The sequence below is a fragment of the Triticum urartu genome, chromosome 5 (assembly GCF_003073215.2).
Source record: "Triticum urartu cultivar G1812 chromosome 5, Tu2.1, whole genome shotgun sequence".
NCBI lineage: Eukaryota > Viridiplantae > Streptophyta > Magnoliopsida > Poales > Poaceae > Triticum > Triticum urartu.
The window spans coordinates 191,856,468-191,870,959 of NC_053026.1; the positions used below are offsets into that span (position 1 = coordinate 191,856,468).

At 48.8% G+C, this 14,492-nt stretch overlaps 1 protein-coding gene across 2 annotated transcripts in view; it reads left to right on the plus strand.

The window, feature by feature from the left end:
• Positions 1 to 387: 387 nt before the first annotated feature.
• LOC125508366 (tryptophan decarboxylase 2) overlaps positions 388 to 14,492 on the plus strand; it is a 28,403-nt gene continuing 14,298 nt past the window's right edge. Inside the window, exons 1-9 of one of the 2 annotated variants that reach the window (XM_048673061.1) lie at positions 390 to 547; positions 640 to 793; positions 1,752 to 1,824; positions 1,940 to 2,170; positions 6,292 to 6,455; positions 6,652 to 6,792; positions 12,731 to 12,790; positions 13,352 to 13,516; positions 13,645 to 13,701. In XM_048673061.1, coding sequence (XP_048529018.1) covers positions 546 to 547; positions 640 to 793; positions 1,752 to 1,824; positions 1,940 to 2,170; positions 6,292 to 6,455; positions 6,652 to 6,792; positions 12,731 to 12,790; positions 13,352 to 13,516; positions 13,645 to 13,701 — 1,047 coding nt within the window. In that variant the 5' untranslated portion in view covers positions 390 to 545. Of the gene's footprint in view, positions 548 to 639; positions 794 to 1,751; positions 1,825 to 1,939; positions 2,171 to 6,291; positions 6,456 to 6,651; positions 6,793 to 12,730; positions 12,791 to 13,351; positions 13,517 to 13,644; positions 13,702 to 14,492 lie in introns of both variants that reach the window. The other variant, XM_048673062.1, reaches the window with a different exon arrangement.

The following is a 14,492-nucleotide window of genomic DNA, read 5'->3' on the forward strand; positions in this document are numbered from 1 at the left end:
CTTCTAGCTGCATTGACTTAATGATCGAAAGGAATGATGTGTATGATGTTACATTTTTCCATCAATGGCATTTAGGGCATTTACAATGTCAGCCGCTTATACACACGCTTACGAGCCAACACCAGCTCAAGAACAACGTGAGTGATGTCGTGAAGTTAAATTCCTTGACTCCGTACATAAATACTTAGGTACATTAAAGAGTTTTTTTCTTCTTAGTTATAGCTCTTCCAAAACTTCAAGTACAAATTCCTTTGTAATAATATTTCTTTTACTTTTATGATTGGACTATTTTCTTTGATATACGTGAATTTTTACGTGCACGCTTACTAGTTTCATCAAAAGTGACACGCATCCCTTCCCGAGCGGGTAGAGGATCGGCCGTGATTCCGGACGGCTGCGTCGCGAGTGCTCCTAGTCCACCTCCAGTTGTCGCTGACTGAAAAAATCCACCCCCTTTTCTCTTCCTCCCACGTCTGGCGCCTCTCTCTCCACCACCGTATCCTCTTCTCCCCCCTCCTGCCATCGCGTTGCAAACCCTCGCAATCATGTGAACATCTCGCGATCCTCATGTACGCAGTTCCATGTGGGGCAATGCCCCTGCGCTAAACTTTCATGTTGTTTTTGTTGTTGTCAATTAAGGGACGGGAGCGGTACCAGCGATGGCGGGGACGGCGGCGGGTCGCTCCGGCCGATGGACGCGGAGCAGCTGCGGGAGTGCGGGCACCGGATGGTGGATTTCATCGCCGATTACTACAAATCCATGGAGACATTTCCCGTCCTCAGCCAAGTCCAGGCACGACCACTCTTTACTCTCGGCTAATCCTGCAGTACAACTTGTTCACGTGCTGCTTCCGCACCTTTATCGCCTATATTATGACTTGGCCTATTGATTGATCCATCTACTAGCTTTAATCCATGTGTTCTGTAAATAACTCTCCGGTATGGAGTATATAACTCCGCTACTAATAATGATATAAGATGCAATACCGAACAATCAGAGCCTTCAGTGTCGGCATACTTAGCTGCCACTCAGGAATACTGTTACCATCTGTTGCCGGATTTGCAGCGGGAAAACCATACAGACCAGAGCTTGAATAGAGAGGTAGAACTATGAAGACTATATCTCAGATGTGTATGGAGGCTATGAATCACCGTAACAAATATTAGAAGTGATGGCTGCCGGGAATATGAGGAAGTAGGAGTGGAGCTGACTACCGAGGATCACAAAGACAGTAAATAATGTGGACCGAGGTTCAGAAGGTACCGTGGGTTGGCGAATATAGTGAATGGAAGTTCAGAACTGTCAAAGTTTACATACAATAGATGGTGTGGCTAACAGAGGAGAAAGTGCAGATTGTGAGGGATAATATGGTACTACTGATTGTGCCACTGAGGGAATGCAGTCGCGGGTATGGCTAAGTTTTAATGGCACACACGTACAGGTAGCAATATAACAAATATAAGTCCCATGGGCCATGGCTATAGCACATTAGGTGATTCTCGGATAATTGATACTGAAGACTCTGACATATTTTTTACTCACCCAGAATCGGATTTCATGCCTTTTCTAGTTCAATTAATGACATTTTAACGGTTTGAAAACTCTGGATCCTTCATGTTGTGAAGTGGTGATGTTGCGATTAAAAATTTAAGAAAACAGTCAAATTTACTACTCTTTTTCTAGAGAAGATGGATTGTGTGAAGGAGTATCGTTGGCACTGACTAAGATCTGTGCATCCATTTCATTGCAGCCAGGATATCTAAAGGAACTTCTTCCAGATTCAGCTCCTAACCAACCTGATACTTTGGATGCCCTTTTTGACGGTGATCTTCCCTCCAGTCTACTTTGAAGTGATATCGGAATTTAAGTTATCAATTGCATTCCATGTCTTTGCCAAAAGAAACCTTCATTCATTCAGCAAATTGTTCTGATGCCCAGATATTCGTGAGAAGATGATACCTGGAGTAACTCATTGGCAAAGTCCAAGTTATTTTGCATACTATCCCTCAAATAGCAGCACTGCTGGATTCCTGGGGGAGATGCTTAGTGCTGCCTTTAACATCGTTGGCTTCAGTTGGATAACCTCTCCTGCTGCAACTGAGCTAGAGGTTATAGTCTTAGATTGGTTTGCAAAAATGCTTAAGCTTCCAAGCCAATTTCTGTCAGATGGTAAAAATGCAACCATATATTGTGGTTTGATACATAAATTATTTGTGAAAAAAGTCCATTTTACTACCCTGAATAAAGTGGGTGGTTCACTTTACCCCCTGATCTATTTTCTGCTTCTTTTGCCCCCCAAACAAACCCAAACCAGACAAAACACCCCCTGGCTAGTTTTCCTCCACCCGCTGCTGATGTGGCACTAGTCAACGGCGTTTTTGATCTGGGTGGGCCCCCCTTGTCAGGTTTCTCTCTCTCTCTCTCTCTCTCTCTCTCTCTAGGTCAGATCCGCCGCCGGCCGAAGGAGCTCGCCCCGGGCCGATCCGTGCCCGAGCCACCCGCGCCCCACCTCCCTCACCCTGTGTCGCCCAGGAGCCGCCGCCCTCTCCCTGCCATCGCGCCGGCGTCCTACCAGAGGAGCCCCGTCCCGTGCCGCCGGGGATTGCCCCGCCCCCGCGCCGCCGCCGCCTCGCTGACCCCGCCGGCCACGCCATCACGCCGCCGCGCGAGCCCGCCCCGACTACCCACCACCGGTGTTGCCTCCTGCCGACCCTGCCTGGCCCTGCTCTGCTCGCCGGTGCGCCACCGCCTCTTGCCGACCACGCTGGCCACACCATCCCGCCGCCGCGCGAGCCCGCCCCGAGTACCCACCGCCGGTGGTTGCCACCAGCGCCTCGACCCCCCGCGCCACGGCCTCCTGCCGACCCCGCCTGACCCTGCTCTGCCCGCCAGCGGGTGCAGCGGCAGCTCTATCCCAGCACCACCTGACAAGGGGGCCCCACCTAGGTCAAAACCGCCGTTAACTAGTGCCACATCAGCAGCGGGTGGAGAAAAACCAGCCAGGGGGGTGTTTTGTCCGGTTTGGGTTTGTTTGGGGGGTAAAAGAAGCCGAAAAATAGATCAGGGGGTAAAGTGAACCACCCACTTTATTCAGTGTAGTAAATTGGACTTTTTTCATTATTTGTTGATCTCAACATTATTTTTTGCAATTTAGTTCTTCTATAATATGTATCACCTCATAATTAACTGGCATGTCTAGGTAAAAAATGAATGAGAATGTTTGATTGACAAATACTGCGTGAAAACTTTGCATACTTGGTTATTCGGTATTTATTTATTGTGCGTTGCCATTCTGTATTTGTTCAACTATTTATTGTTTCCTTCTTCCTTGACATATTGAGTGTCTGTCCCTAAAAAAAAACATATTGAGTGCCTGGTCTCCTTTTATGGGTTTGAGTCCTAGAAACAGCCTCTTGCAGAAATGTAGGGAAAAGCTGCGTACTATAGACCCAAAGTGGTCGGACCCTTCCCCGGACCCTGCGCAAGCGGGAGCTACGTGCACCGGGCTGCCCTTTTTTTTTGTCTGGTCTAGTTTTACATAGAATCCTTAAGTACTTGTTCAAGCTACTCCATTAAAACATGCGGTCGTTTCTTTCTTTTCCGCGAGCGCCATAGCATGACATTGACTACAATTTCCAAATCATATAGTAAAATAATCGGGTAACTCAATATGAACAATCTGGCAACCACACACTATAAATCTGATAAATGGTACAACAACAACAACAACAACAACAAGAAAAACAAAATCTTTAGTCCCAAACAAGTTGGGGTAGGCTAGAGTTGAAACCCATAAGATCTCGTAGCTAACTCATGGTTTTGGCACATGGATAGCTAACTCATGGTTGTTGTACTCCAGTCCTTCAGATCTCTCTTTACGGACTCCTCCCATGTCAAGTTCGGTCTACCCCGACCTCTCTTGACATTATCATCACGCTTTAGCCGTCCACTATGCACTGGAGCTTCTGAAGGCCTACGTTGAATATGCCCAAACCATCTCAGACGATGTTTTTTTTAAAGGAGGAAGACCCCCGGCCTCTGCATCTAGGCGATGCATGCAGCGACTTTATTAATTATTCACAAAAGACCTTACAAAGTAATACATCAGTAAGACTGAAGCCACCGTCTAGGCAACATTTGTCGCTACTCCTATCCAATTGATGAAGAGATGCTGATAGTCTGGGCCTAATACCAAATAGACCTCGCAGCCAAACCTAACATCTAAGACCTGAGGCCCCAACCAAGCCACCTGCCGGGTATGGGGCAGCCACTGGTCCGGCGCACACTCAGAGGCCGCCGCCGCCACCTGCCACCAATCCATCTTCAGAGCTGTACTGATGCATCTACCTTGCCCGGTCTAGCTGCTGTCGACGCCACCACGATGCCAGATAGTGTCACCCTCCTGCGCGAGTCCATCATCGCACATCAGACACCTAATCTCCAGGACGCCATGCCATCGAGATCCGTCGCCATCAATGTGTATGATGAAGCACCACTCCACCGAGTCCATTGGTCCCTCGAGCCGGTGTACACCTCCAAGAATGATGCCCCCAAGGGGGAAATGAGAAGCTTTTCTTCAATCGGTGATACCCCAACTCTATCCCATATATCATCATTCCGGACCCTGTCCTTCCTTGATGTAGGGTAGGAACCCTAGGGGCCGATCTTTCACGAAAGGAGCGGATCCCGCGAAGAACACGAAGAACACAAGGGGGAAAACGAGGGAAACACGAGGGAAAAATGAGAGGAACACTCAAACTAACAAGAACAAGTCACACATGTGCTAGATCCTCGGATACATAAGAGTTCACACGGTACACGATCAACTAGGAACGATACAAGGGTAACGGTCTTCTCCGTGAGGAGGTCTTGAATCCAAAGGGATCTTCTCCGAAGAGGCCGCGGTCTCTCACGAGGAGTAGATCCGATGTGGATGAGCGAAGCTCTATCTCTCAAAATGAGCTAAACCAATGCTAACCCTAACTAGGAGGAGGTGGAAGAGTATATATAGTCTAGGGACACGAAGGGGTAAGTGGGGGATACATGGGCCTCGGGCCCGATCTCTGTGCACAGACAGGCGCCGGTCGTCCGACGGGTACCGAACGTCCGGTGGCTCACGAGGGTCCGGTCGTCCGGTACTTGTCGGACGTTCGGCGTTTCGGCTCGGTTGAGGTGGCGCCGGATTTCCGGGGGCGGTCGGACGTCCGGACGCTGGAGTGTGTCGGGCGTCCGGGACTTGTCGGACATCCGCTCATTTGGCTCGGGTGCAGGATCGCCGGTCGTCCGGTTGGTCTTCAGGCGTCGGATGTCCGGTCCCGGCCGGTCGTCCGGTGGCTGGAGCTTCTTCCGTAGCCCTTCTTCTTGTTCCTCGCGCTTGGTGTCCTCGCCTTCTGGTCCATGGGCTTCCTCTTGGTTCCTGGACATGCATAGCACACAAGTTTGAGGTAGTAGCCATGTCTCACATGTGGAAAGTGAAAGTTCGGAGAGGAGCGAGTTCACCTTGTGTCCAATGGTGTATAGTCGAGGTCTCATCTTATGTATCCTTGGGGCTTGGAGAGTAGTCGGAGTGTACATGGGGATGAACGTGGGATGCTCCGCATCATTCCTTGTGTGGCCACACATCCATCTCAACACGTGCATCTCCGCTACACCTAACTGTTGAACATGTCGCCTTTTAGTCGGCCAACAATCAGCGCCATACAACATTGCGGGTCAAATCGCCGTCCTATTGAACCTGCCTTTTAGCTTTTGTGGCACTCTCTTGTCAGAGAGAACGCCAGAAGCTTGGCGCCACTTCATCCGTCCGGTTTTGATTCGATGGTTCATATCTTCATCGATGTCCCCATCCTTCTGCAGCATTGACCCCAAATATTTGCATAGATTTCTTGGTAGACATCGGCAACTCTGTAAGACTAAGTGGGGGATGTGCTCCGGTTAGAGTTACACGATGCCACTTGATTATCCTCCTACGTGCATCGGAATCGAAATAGTTTGATGCAATCCTAGAATCATGTGATTCAGACCGTGATTTGGACTATCCCTGATCTGAGATATCTACTTTATAGATGCCGCTTTAGCACAATGTAATTCCCTCCATAAAGAAATATAAGAGTGTTTAGATCACTAAGGTAGCAATCTAAACGCTTTTATATTTCTTTACAGAGGGAGTACTTCGCTGCTATCTTTTGATATAGTACATGTATATGTTTTTCCTTAGTGTAAAAATTGCGGACTTGTGTTCCTAGCTAAAGTCATGCTTCCGAGTTTCTCTATTGCATCTCTCTTTGCAGTGCCTGGTGGAGGAGTAATCCAGGGTACTGCCAGTGAAGCAGTTCTTGTTGTACTATTGGCTGCACGAGATAGAACTTTAAAGAAGCATGGGAAAAAATCCCTTGAAAAGTTAGTAGTTTATGCATCTGATCAGACACATTCTGCTCTGCAAAAGGCATGCCAGGTATCCAGATATCTCCAACCAAAGTCCCACTAGAATGTTTTCCAGTTATTTGTTATGAAGAAATTACCTGTCTTTTGTGTTCTTCAGGTTTGAAGTTATTTCAAAGAATTACAATTAGGTAGTTAGATAAATATGCATTATGTTCATGTACTTTTTATTTTATTTTCTGTTGACCTGAAGTAACATTCTGTTGAAGATTGCAGGAATTTTCCCAGAGAACTTCAGAGTTGTCAAAGCTGACTGTAGTAAGAACTATGCTGTTGCACCTGAAGCGGTGACAGAGGCCATTTCCATTGACTTATCATCTGGCTTGATACCATTCTTCATCTGTGCAACAGTAAGCAATAAGCCATGCTTTCTTCGCGTGCAAACTTCTTTGAATTAGATAATGGAAAACTTGTATGTGAATTTCAACATTATATTGCTAGAGATATATGCATTGTTGTTTCCCATTTATATTAGGATTCCTACTTATCTCCTCTCTAGTACATGTATATATACTGGCCTTGAGCGCATGGAACAGATCAAGTTGCTTACATCTCAACATGATTTACTATACTATTTTAATGAACTACTTGAGTTAATATATACTCATATACTCCCTCCGTTCACAAATATAAGATGTTTTCTATATTTTCAATATGGACTATATACAAACTGAAATGAGTGAATAAACACACTAAAACGTGTTTATATACATCTGATTCAGAATAAAGTTAGAACATCTTATATTTATGAACGGAGGGAGTAGTTACTAAAAATTTGAGATCCTGATATTAGACCAGCGTCTGTTTATCCTATTGGTCATGTAAGTTTTTTGGAAAAGGAGGCTCACCCCCGGCCTCTGCATCTGAAAGATGTATGCGGCCATATTATTAATAAAAGGTTCGAAAAATAACAAGATCTTAGCTCCATTACAGCTCGCAAGAGGAGCGAAAACAAAAACAAAGAGAACTCAATGCCACAACCGGCAGGATAATAGGACTAGAACACTAGACGCCTATCCTATTATGAGACCGCCATCCAAACCGGTTGAATATAGCCCGTGCTACCATCTCCCACTGGGTGCACCCAGTAACCAAAGGCTCCCTGGAGTCCATAGGAGTGAGTAAGGACCACGTACGGATCCATGTTGTAGCTCTGAAGATGACCTGCAAGAATGTTAAAAAATGTTGTCTGTTCAAGATCATATCATTTCTGCAGTTCCATATAGCCCAAAGAAGCGCACATATTCCAATCCGAATACGAGACGCAGTAAGTAAATCAACTCCAGCTAGCCAGGTCCCAAATAACGCTTCAATACTAGTTGGAGGATTAATGTTAAAGGTTATATGAATCGTTCGCCAAAGTAATTTCGCGAGAGGGCATTCTATGAATAGGTGTTGTGTTGTTTCATCATGATCACAAAAACAACATCGTGCACTACCTACCCACCGTCGCTTTAGTAAATTATCTTTGGTGAGGATCACTTGCTTGTGGGCAAACCACATGAAAATTTTGATACGCAAGGGAACCTTAACTTTTCAAATATGTAGTGATCTTGGGATTGGGCCAGAATTAATTAGATCCACGTACATAGATTTTACCGTAAACACACCGTTTCTGGTTAGTGTCCAGTGAAAGGAATCAGGTTGGTCGGTTAGTTGAACTTCCATCAACCGCCTCACCAAATGTAGCCAGGAGTTCCAACGCTCCCCAACTAAAGATCTCATAAAGTGTATATTTAAGGGCACCTCCTGTAGAATATTAGCCACGTAATCCTCCTTACGTTGAACAATATTGTATAAGGTGGGGTACTGTAGCGCTAGAGGCGTCTCCCCTAACCACGTATCCTCCCAAAATCTTGTTGTCATGTCAGTAATGTTGAATAATATTGTTCACGATGTAAGTTTCTGACGATGGGAAAATATTACATGGAAAGGTTCCTCAAGTTGTAAATTACATGATAATAAGCAGAGTACAGGTTTCAATGCAACCTCAAATAACTTGTAGTTCTACGAGAGTGATTTAATCTCATCTACGAGATAAAAATGACAAAATGCACTACTGGTATCCATTGCATGGTCACTAAGCAGTTGTCTTTTTTGTGTCTCATAAATGAGATTGAATTTGATCCTTACATTTTGCACTGGATATAGGACATCCATTTTCTATACCTACTGATTATTTATGAAGTTTTTGGAACTTCTATACCATATTGTCCCAGGATTGCAACCAGGACATCCTGATCATATAAGCCATTCTAATAGATATGAACATTATAGTGTTTGCAATACACGAACTGCTCCCGCACAGAATCAGGTTTGCAGTTATTTCCACCTGAAAGATATTGCCTTAGAGGCTTAAAACCATACAATCCCCGTACCCCCCGGTTGTGTCTTGAGAACACTCCCCCTACCCCCCCCCCCCCCCCCCCCCCCCCCCCCGGGGCCGGGGGGGCTCCCCCCCCCCCCCCCCCCCCCCCCGAGCGGGGCGACCGGGGCGGCCCTCCCTCCCCTCGCCGCCTAGCCCCCACCTCCCACCCCTCCTCCCGCCGCTGCCGCCGGCTGGCGTGGCCGGGCGTTGCCCGCGCGGCGCCATGGCGAAGCCGGCGGCGGCGGCCCTCTTCCTCTCCTCGCGGTTCCCCGGCTCGGGCGGCGGTTTCCGGCGACGGTGCACCTCGGCGGGCGGCGCTCCGGTGTTGATCGGGCGCAGATTCGGCGGTGGCGCGGCCCTTTGGCAGCGGTGGCGGCTGGCGGCGGGGACTGGCCGGCGGAGCCCTGCAGGCTCAGATCTGGGCCCTTTTGGGCCCGATCTGGGTCAGGGCAGGTTGGTCTGGCCTCCGGCGGGTCTCCTCCGGCTGGGCTGGCGGGATGCGGTCGTTGGGATCGGCGGCTCTGCGCTACGTCGGCTGTAGCGCGGCAGCAGGAGCTTAACATGCCCGATCTGGGCCCGGCTGGGCAGGGGGTCCGGCGTGCTCCCGCGCCTGCGTCCGGTCTGCTACGGCTTGTGCTAGTGGAGGTTGTCCCCTCCCACGTGGCTGTGGTGCTCCCAGTCCCTATCGGCGGTGGTCTCGTTTGGTTTGGCCGGCCTCGCAGCGTCTGCGGTGGAGAGACGACGGTGGTGTCCTCGTGACTGTGGTGGCGCAGGTTGGTGGGCGGTTGGCGTGGTGGAGCCGCCGGTTGGTCCTGGGTTGTGGGTATGAGGGGTAGGGCGAAATCCCTCTCGGGTCCGCCCGGCACCGACGCGGTGACGCCTGCGGGCGCCATCAACCTTCTTGAAGGGCGTCGGGAGTACCTCTCGCCTGCTTCCCTCCGTGTACCGGGAGAAATCCTAGGATTCGTCCGGGCAGCAGCGTTGTCGTCGTCGCAGTCCTTCTTGAAGGTGTTGCTTGGTTCACGGCGACTCGATGGCATTGGAGCATGGTGGATGTTTCCGGTGGGCGCAGCGGTTGCGGGATGCTTCAGCTTTCGTTCTTCCGGCGCTGCCTGCATTTCTTTCTCTTGCTTTTCACTTGTTTTCCTTTTGGGCATGATTGTGCTGTTTGCCCCAGCGTCGAACTTCTGGCTGTATCGGGTGGTTGCTATATTAATATAGCGGGGCGCAAGCCTATTTCGGTAAACCATACAATGGCAAATCTAAGCTGACAATAAAATAAAATCTGAACTCTTTATTCCCAGTCGGATACTCTTAAGGCCTTGTTCGGTTGACAGGGAATTGGAGGGTGTTGGTAGGGATTGAGGGGGATTAAATCCTGTACAAGTCAAAATCCCCTTAAATCCCCTCCAATCCCTTTGAGAAGGGGTGTAACTGAACAAAGGCCTAAAGGCAGTGGTGCGAGTTTGTTTACATTACATAATTCCAACACCACTTACTGGTGTGGTATGTGTCCAGTGTATTTGTTAGCTGTGTAGTTTCCCCTTTACATAGGCTTCTATTTGCATATGTACTGGTTACTTTAACGATGACCTATGATCAAGAAAACGGGATTATCATGCAACACATGATCTAGTCTTAGAGGCGAGACTAGGAACCTATTTTGTGTTTATGTTTCCACACATGCTTATGAGTTTTCCTCTAAATCTCACATTCAAGAACCATGGCAATTATAGCACAGAAATAAATATTAATTACAAATGTGGAAATAAATAATAACATTTATTATTGCCTATAGGGCATATTCCCAACACACGCGGGAGGCAAATCTCCGACCATGCGCTTTACCGAACAAGACTTTCGCCCCGCTTTATATATAAAGCACTGAGCATCAGACAAACCGATAAAAACGCACACCACCACCACACACGACACACGCACCCAAGGCAAGATACACAGGTGCCGAGCACCGCCACATCACCCCAACGCCACCAAGCCCAGATGGCCACCGAGGAGGGGTGAGACAGACCACGACGGAGCATGGACTCCAAGACGGTGCCTCCAAGAAGGGAAACGACTACAGAGCGACGCCACTGTCCGATCCCGAAGATCAAGTTTTCACTCGGAGCAACGCGATGGGGAGGGAACAACCACGACGGGGCCTTCAGGAAGGGAACGAAGTCCGCGGACGCCGCCGCCGTCGACCAGTGCAAACTGGGCAAGTAATACACCCCGGCTCACCCCCCGCCATTGCACCGAAGCTTCGCCGACCACCAGCACCCATGCCACCCGCATGGTCATGGCTGCCCGCCCGCACCTGAGACGCTCGCTCCGCCCACAAACGCCGCGTCTCCCGCCGCCAGGGCCGCCACCCTGCATCCAAACACCCCCGGGACCAACCAAAGGCCTTGGCTTTGGTCCAATTGGCAGCCCCAAACCAATTGAACAACAGTAGACGCCCCGCCTCGGGGGAGCGGACGCGTCCGGACCGGCACACCCCTGTGCGAGCGACGGATGCCCCGACTTCATCGGCGCCTCCCATCCCTCCAGCCAACCTTCCCACCAGACACCCCCTGTGTCGCCCCACCACGGCGCCGGTGCAGATCCGCGCGAGGCCACCGACGACCACCTGTTCACCAGCAAGGGACACCACATCCACCACCGCCAAGCGCCAAGGATGCTCACCGGGGAGTCAACCCGCGCCGCTCGCCGCCGTCCAACTGCCGGAACCAGTCGGATTCCGGCCAGCCCGCCTCTGCTGCGCCTCCACCACCACCAGCCGGAGCCATGGCAGGGCGGACGCCCGCAGCCCGCGCTGCCTGCGCCGGCGCAGCAGCCACCTCTGAGCCCCAGGCGCGCTCGACCGCCAAGCTGCCCGTTGCGCAGCAGCGGAGTCGCAGGGACGCCGCGTCCGCCCGCTGCTCCGCCGTGACGCCCAGCACCGCGACACGCTCCGGCCCACGCCGGCCCAACGCGAGCGGGAAGACCAAGAGGCCCTGCCGCCGCCGGCAACGGCTGGGCTTCGTCCGGCCGCGCCCTCAGGCGGCGGCGAGGGAGGAGGACGAAGGGGGGGAGGGGAGGGCCGGCGACGATCTAGGGTTTCCCCCCGATCGCCTCGCGGGGGGCGACGCGGGAGGGAGGGAGGGAGGGGCGATTAATGCTATTCTATTTCTGAATACAATCGACCATGCGCTTTTGCATTGGGTGCCGGTGACCACGTCGGTGTTGGCCCAGAAGAACTACTGATAGCGCAGCAGGCATCCCTTCCGGAAGTTGCAGCCTTGCAGGGCAGCCATGGCGTAGGACGGGAGGGCAGAGAGCACCGTGTTTGGAAGGCCCCCCCTTGCCCCCGAAGGTGAAGCCCTCGTTTTGATGTGGAGGTTCTCAACGAATCCTTCCAGGATCATGCTCGCTGGCGAAGATCACCAGGCTCCGATACTAAACTAGTATGAGCCTTAAATGTGATTGAGAATTGCCGGATTGCTTGACGGGGGCTATCACTCTAGCCATGGCGCTCCAGAGCAGAGGTTATAGAATAGGTAACTGCATAACACTGTAACAGAATAATAGGAAGATATATATTTGGGGTTCTTGCTGACATTTGTTAGATAGACAGCCAAAGCATTATATAGCTGGCTTTACCACAAAATTAAGGAACTACCAACTTGTGTACCAGGAAACTAATTATATGCAAGTGATTAGTAAAATCCCTACTTGCTAAAGGTAACTAAGATACTTATCCCCTGGGTAACTGGGATCCTTATCTTTAACCCCTCTTTGTAACATGATTACATGATGAATGTTACAAAAAAAAAACTGGAATGGTGTTCTCCGATGTGTAATAAGCTTATCTTTTTATCTGGTAACACATATTTTTTGCTCCTTATTTACTTTCTAAGGAAAGCTCTTATTTGTTTCAGGTAGGCACAACATCTTCATCGGCCGTGGACCCCTTGCCTGAACTAGGAAACATAGCACAGGTGTTTAGGCCCATTGGTTGTGATAATTGGGAAATTATATTTGTATAATGAAGTAATATAATCAGTCTTTATTTGATACTTTCTCTTGCTATATTTTCTATAAGTATTTTCCAAAAAATTGACGATCTTCTGCCAGGCAGGAATAGAACACGGTTGTGTTGGTGCTAGTTCGAAACCTTGTTATGTCCACTTTTGAGGAACAAGTCTGCGCATTGATGGGTAGTAACTGGTAGCTGGTAGGTTAACAGTGTTTCCCAAAAAAACTATATGGGACCAGAACTTGAAAAATAGTCCTTGTAAATTGATTTTTTATTTTTTTGTCCATATGTTAATCCCAATCAATCTAAATTTGCGGTACAGCTAAAACTAGGTATTTATCAGCTCTCTAGTGGGAACCAATACTGTCCTATGTCTGGGATTTTTCTGGAGCATGTTTTTGGGATGTTGGTTGCACCCCCACTGTTATTAGCAACCTTGTTTTTGTATGACTTGTGCAAATTGTACATATTGTTATTCATGAATGTACTTTCACTAATTATTTCTGTTTATAATTTTTGTTAGGGCCATGACATGTGGTTCCACATTGATGCTGCATATGCTGGAAGTGCTTGTATATGCCCAGAGTATCGACATCATCTTGATGGAGTGGAAAAAGCTGATTCATTCAATATGAATGCACACAAATGGTTCCTCACAAACTTCGACTGTTCTTTGCTATGGGTTAAGGTAAGCCATGTGATACTGTTCCAATTGGGATAACATGATTTGCGCTTCTAAATAATCTCGCTTTTCTTGTTTTTTCTAAGTATATCAATATTGATATTGCACAAACTGACATCACACATAACGAACAGGACAGGAGTTATCTTGTGGAAGCATTGTCTACAAATCCAGAGTTTCTTAAGAATAAGGTTAAAATCTCCTTTCCATTTTTTTTCTCTTGGAGATTTTCATCATTTCATGGAAGTGGACTTTAATCTACTTTCGGAACTGAATTCTGGATGCTTGTTCGTTTATCTTTTTTTCTCGTACATGCATCAAAGTGCATGTCTTTTTGTATTAGGAGAAAGTGTCGAAACGATGTGCATCTTATACAACTCAAAGGAACAAAAAAGTAAACTAAATTTAACAAAGAACGAAACCTAGGCAAAGAAACGGAGAAACCGAATGAAACAAGCCAAGAAACAAAAAACTGTACAACTGCCCTACTGCTGCTGTTACAGTGGCCACGGCCTCGAGCGTCTTGAGACAATCTCCTTAGGCTTAGGGACTTTGCACCAGTGTTGATCCCCAGTTTCCAAATCCCAGTGGTAACCCGCTGGTTATCACTGGACCTGTTTGCTACCGGGAGCTATTTTTACTAGTGGAGTAAAATGCACCGGAGGTTCTATAAGTATGAAAAAGCACATGTAAGTCCTAAAAGTGGATAAGTGGTATGCACATGTAAGTCCTAAAAGTGGATAAGTGGTAGTGACCACCTGTCCAATGGAATATCTCACCCAAGCAGCAGCAGCGCGCGCTCGCCATTGCTGTCACGGCCGCGAGCTACCCCTAAGTGCTGGTCACCCTGACCAGTGTGTCCCTGTCCACCGGCCAATGTGCGTAACAGTCTACTCCTTGATCAATTCCCACTTCTGCACATTCCTATGCATATCAATTCTCTCATGCTTGGGCATTGGCGTGCTCTTGCACCATCGTGAAG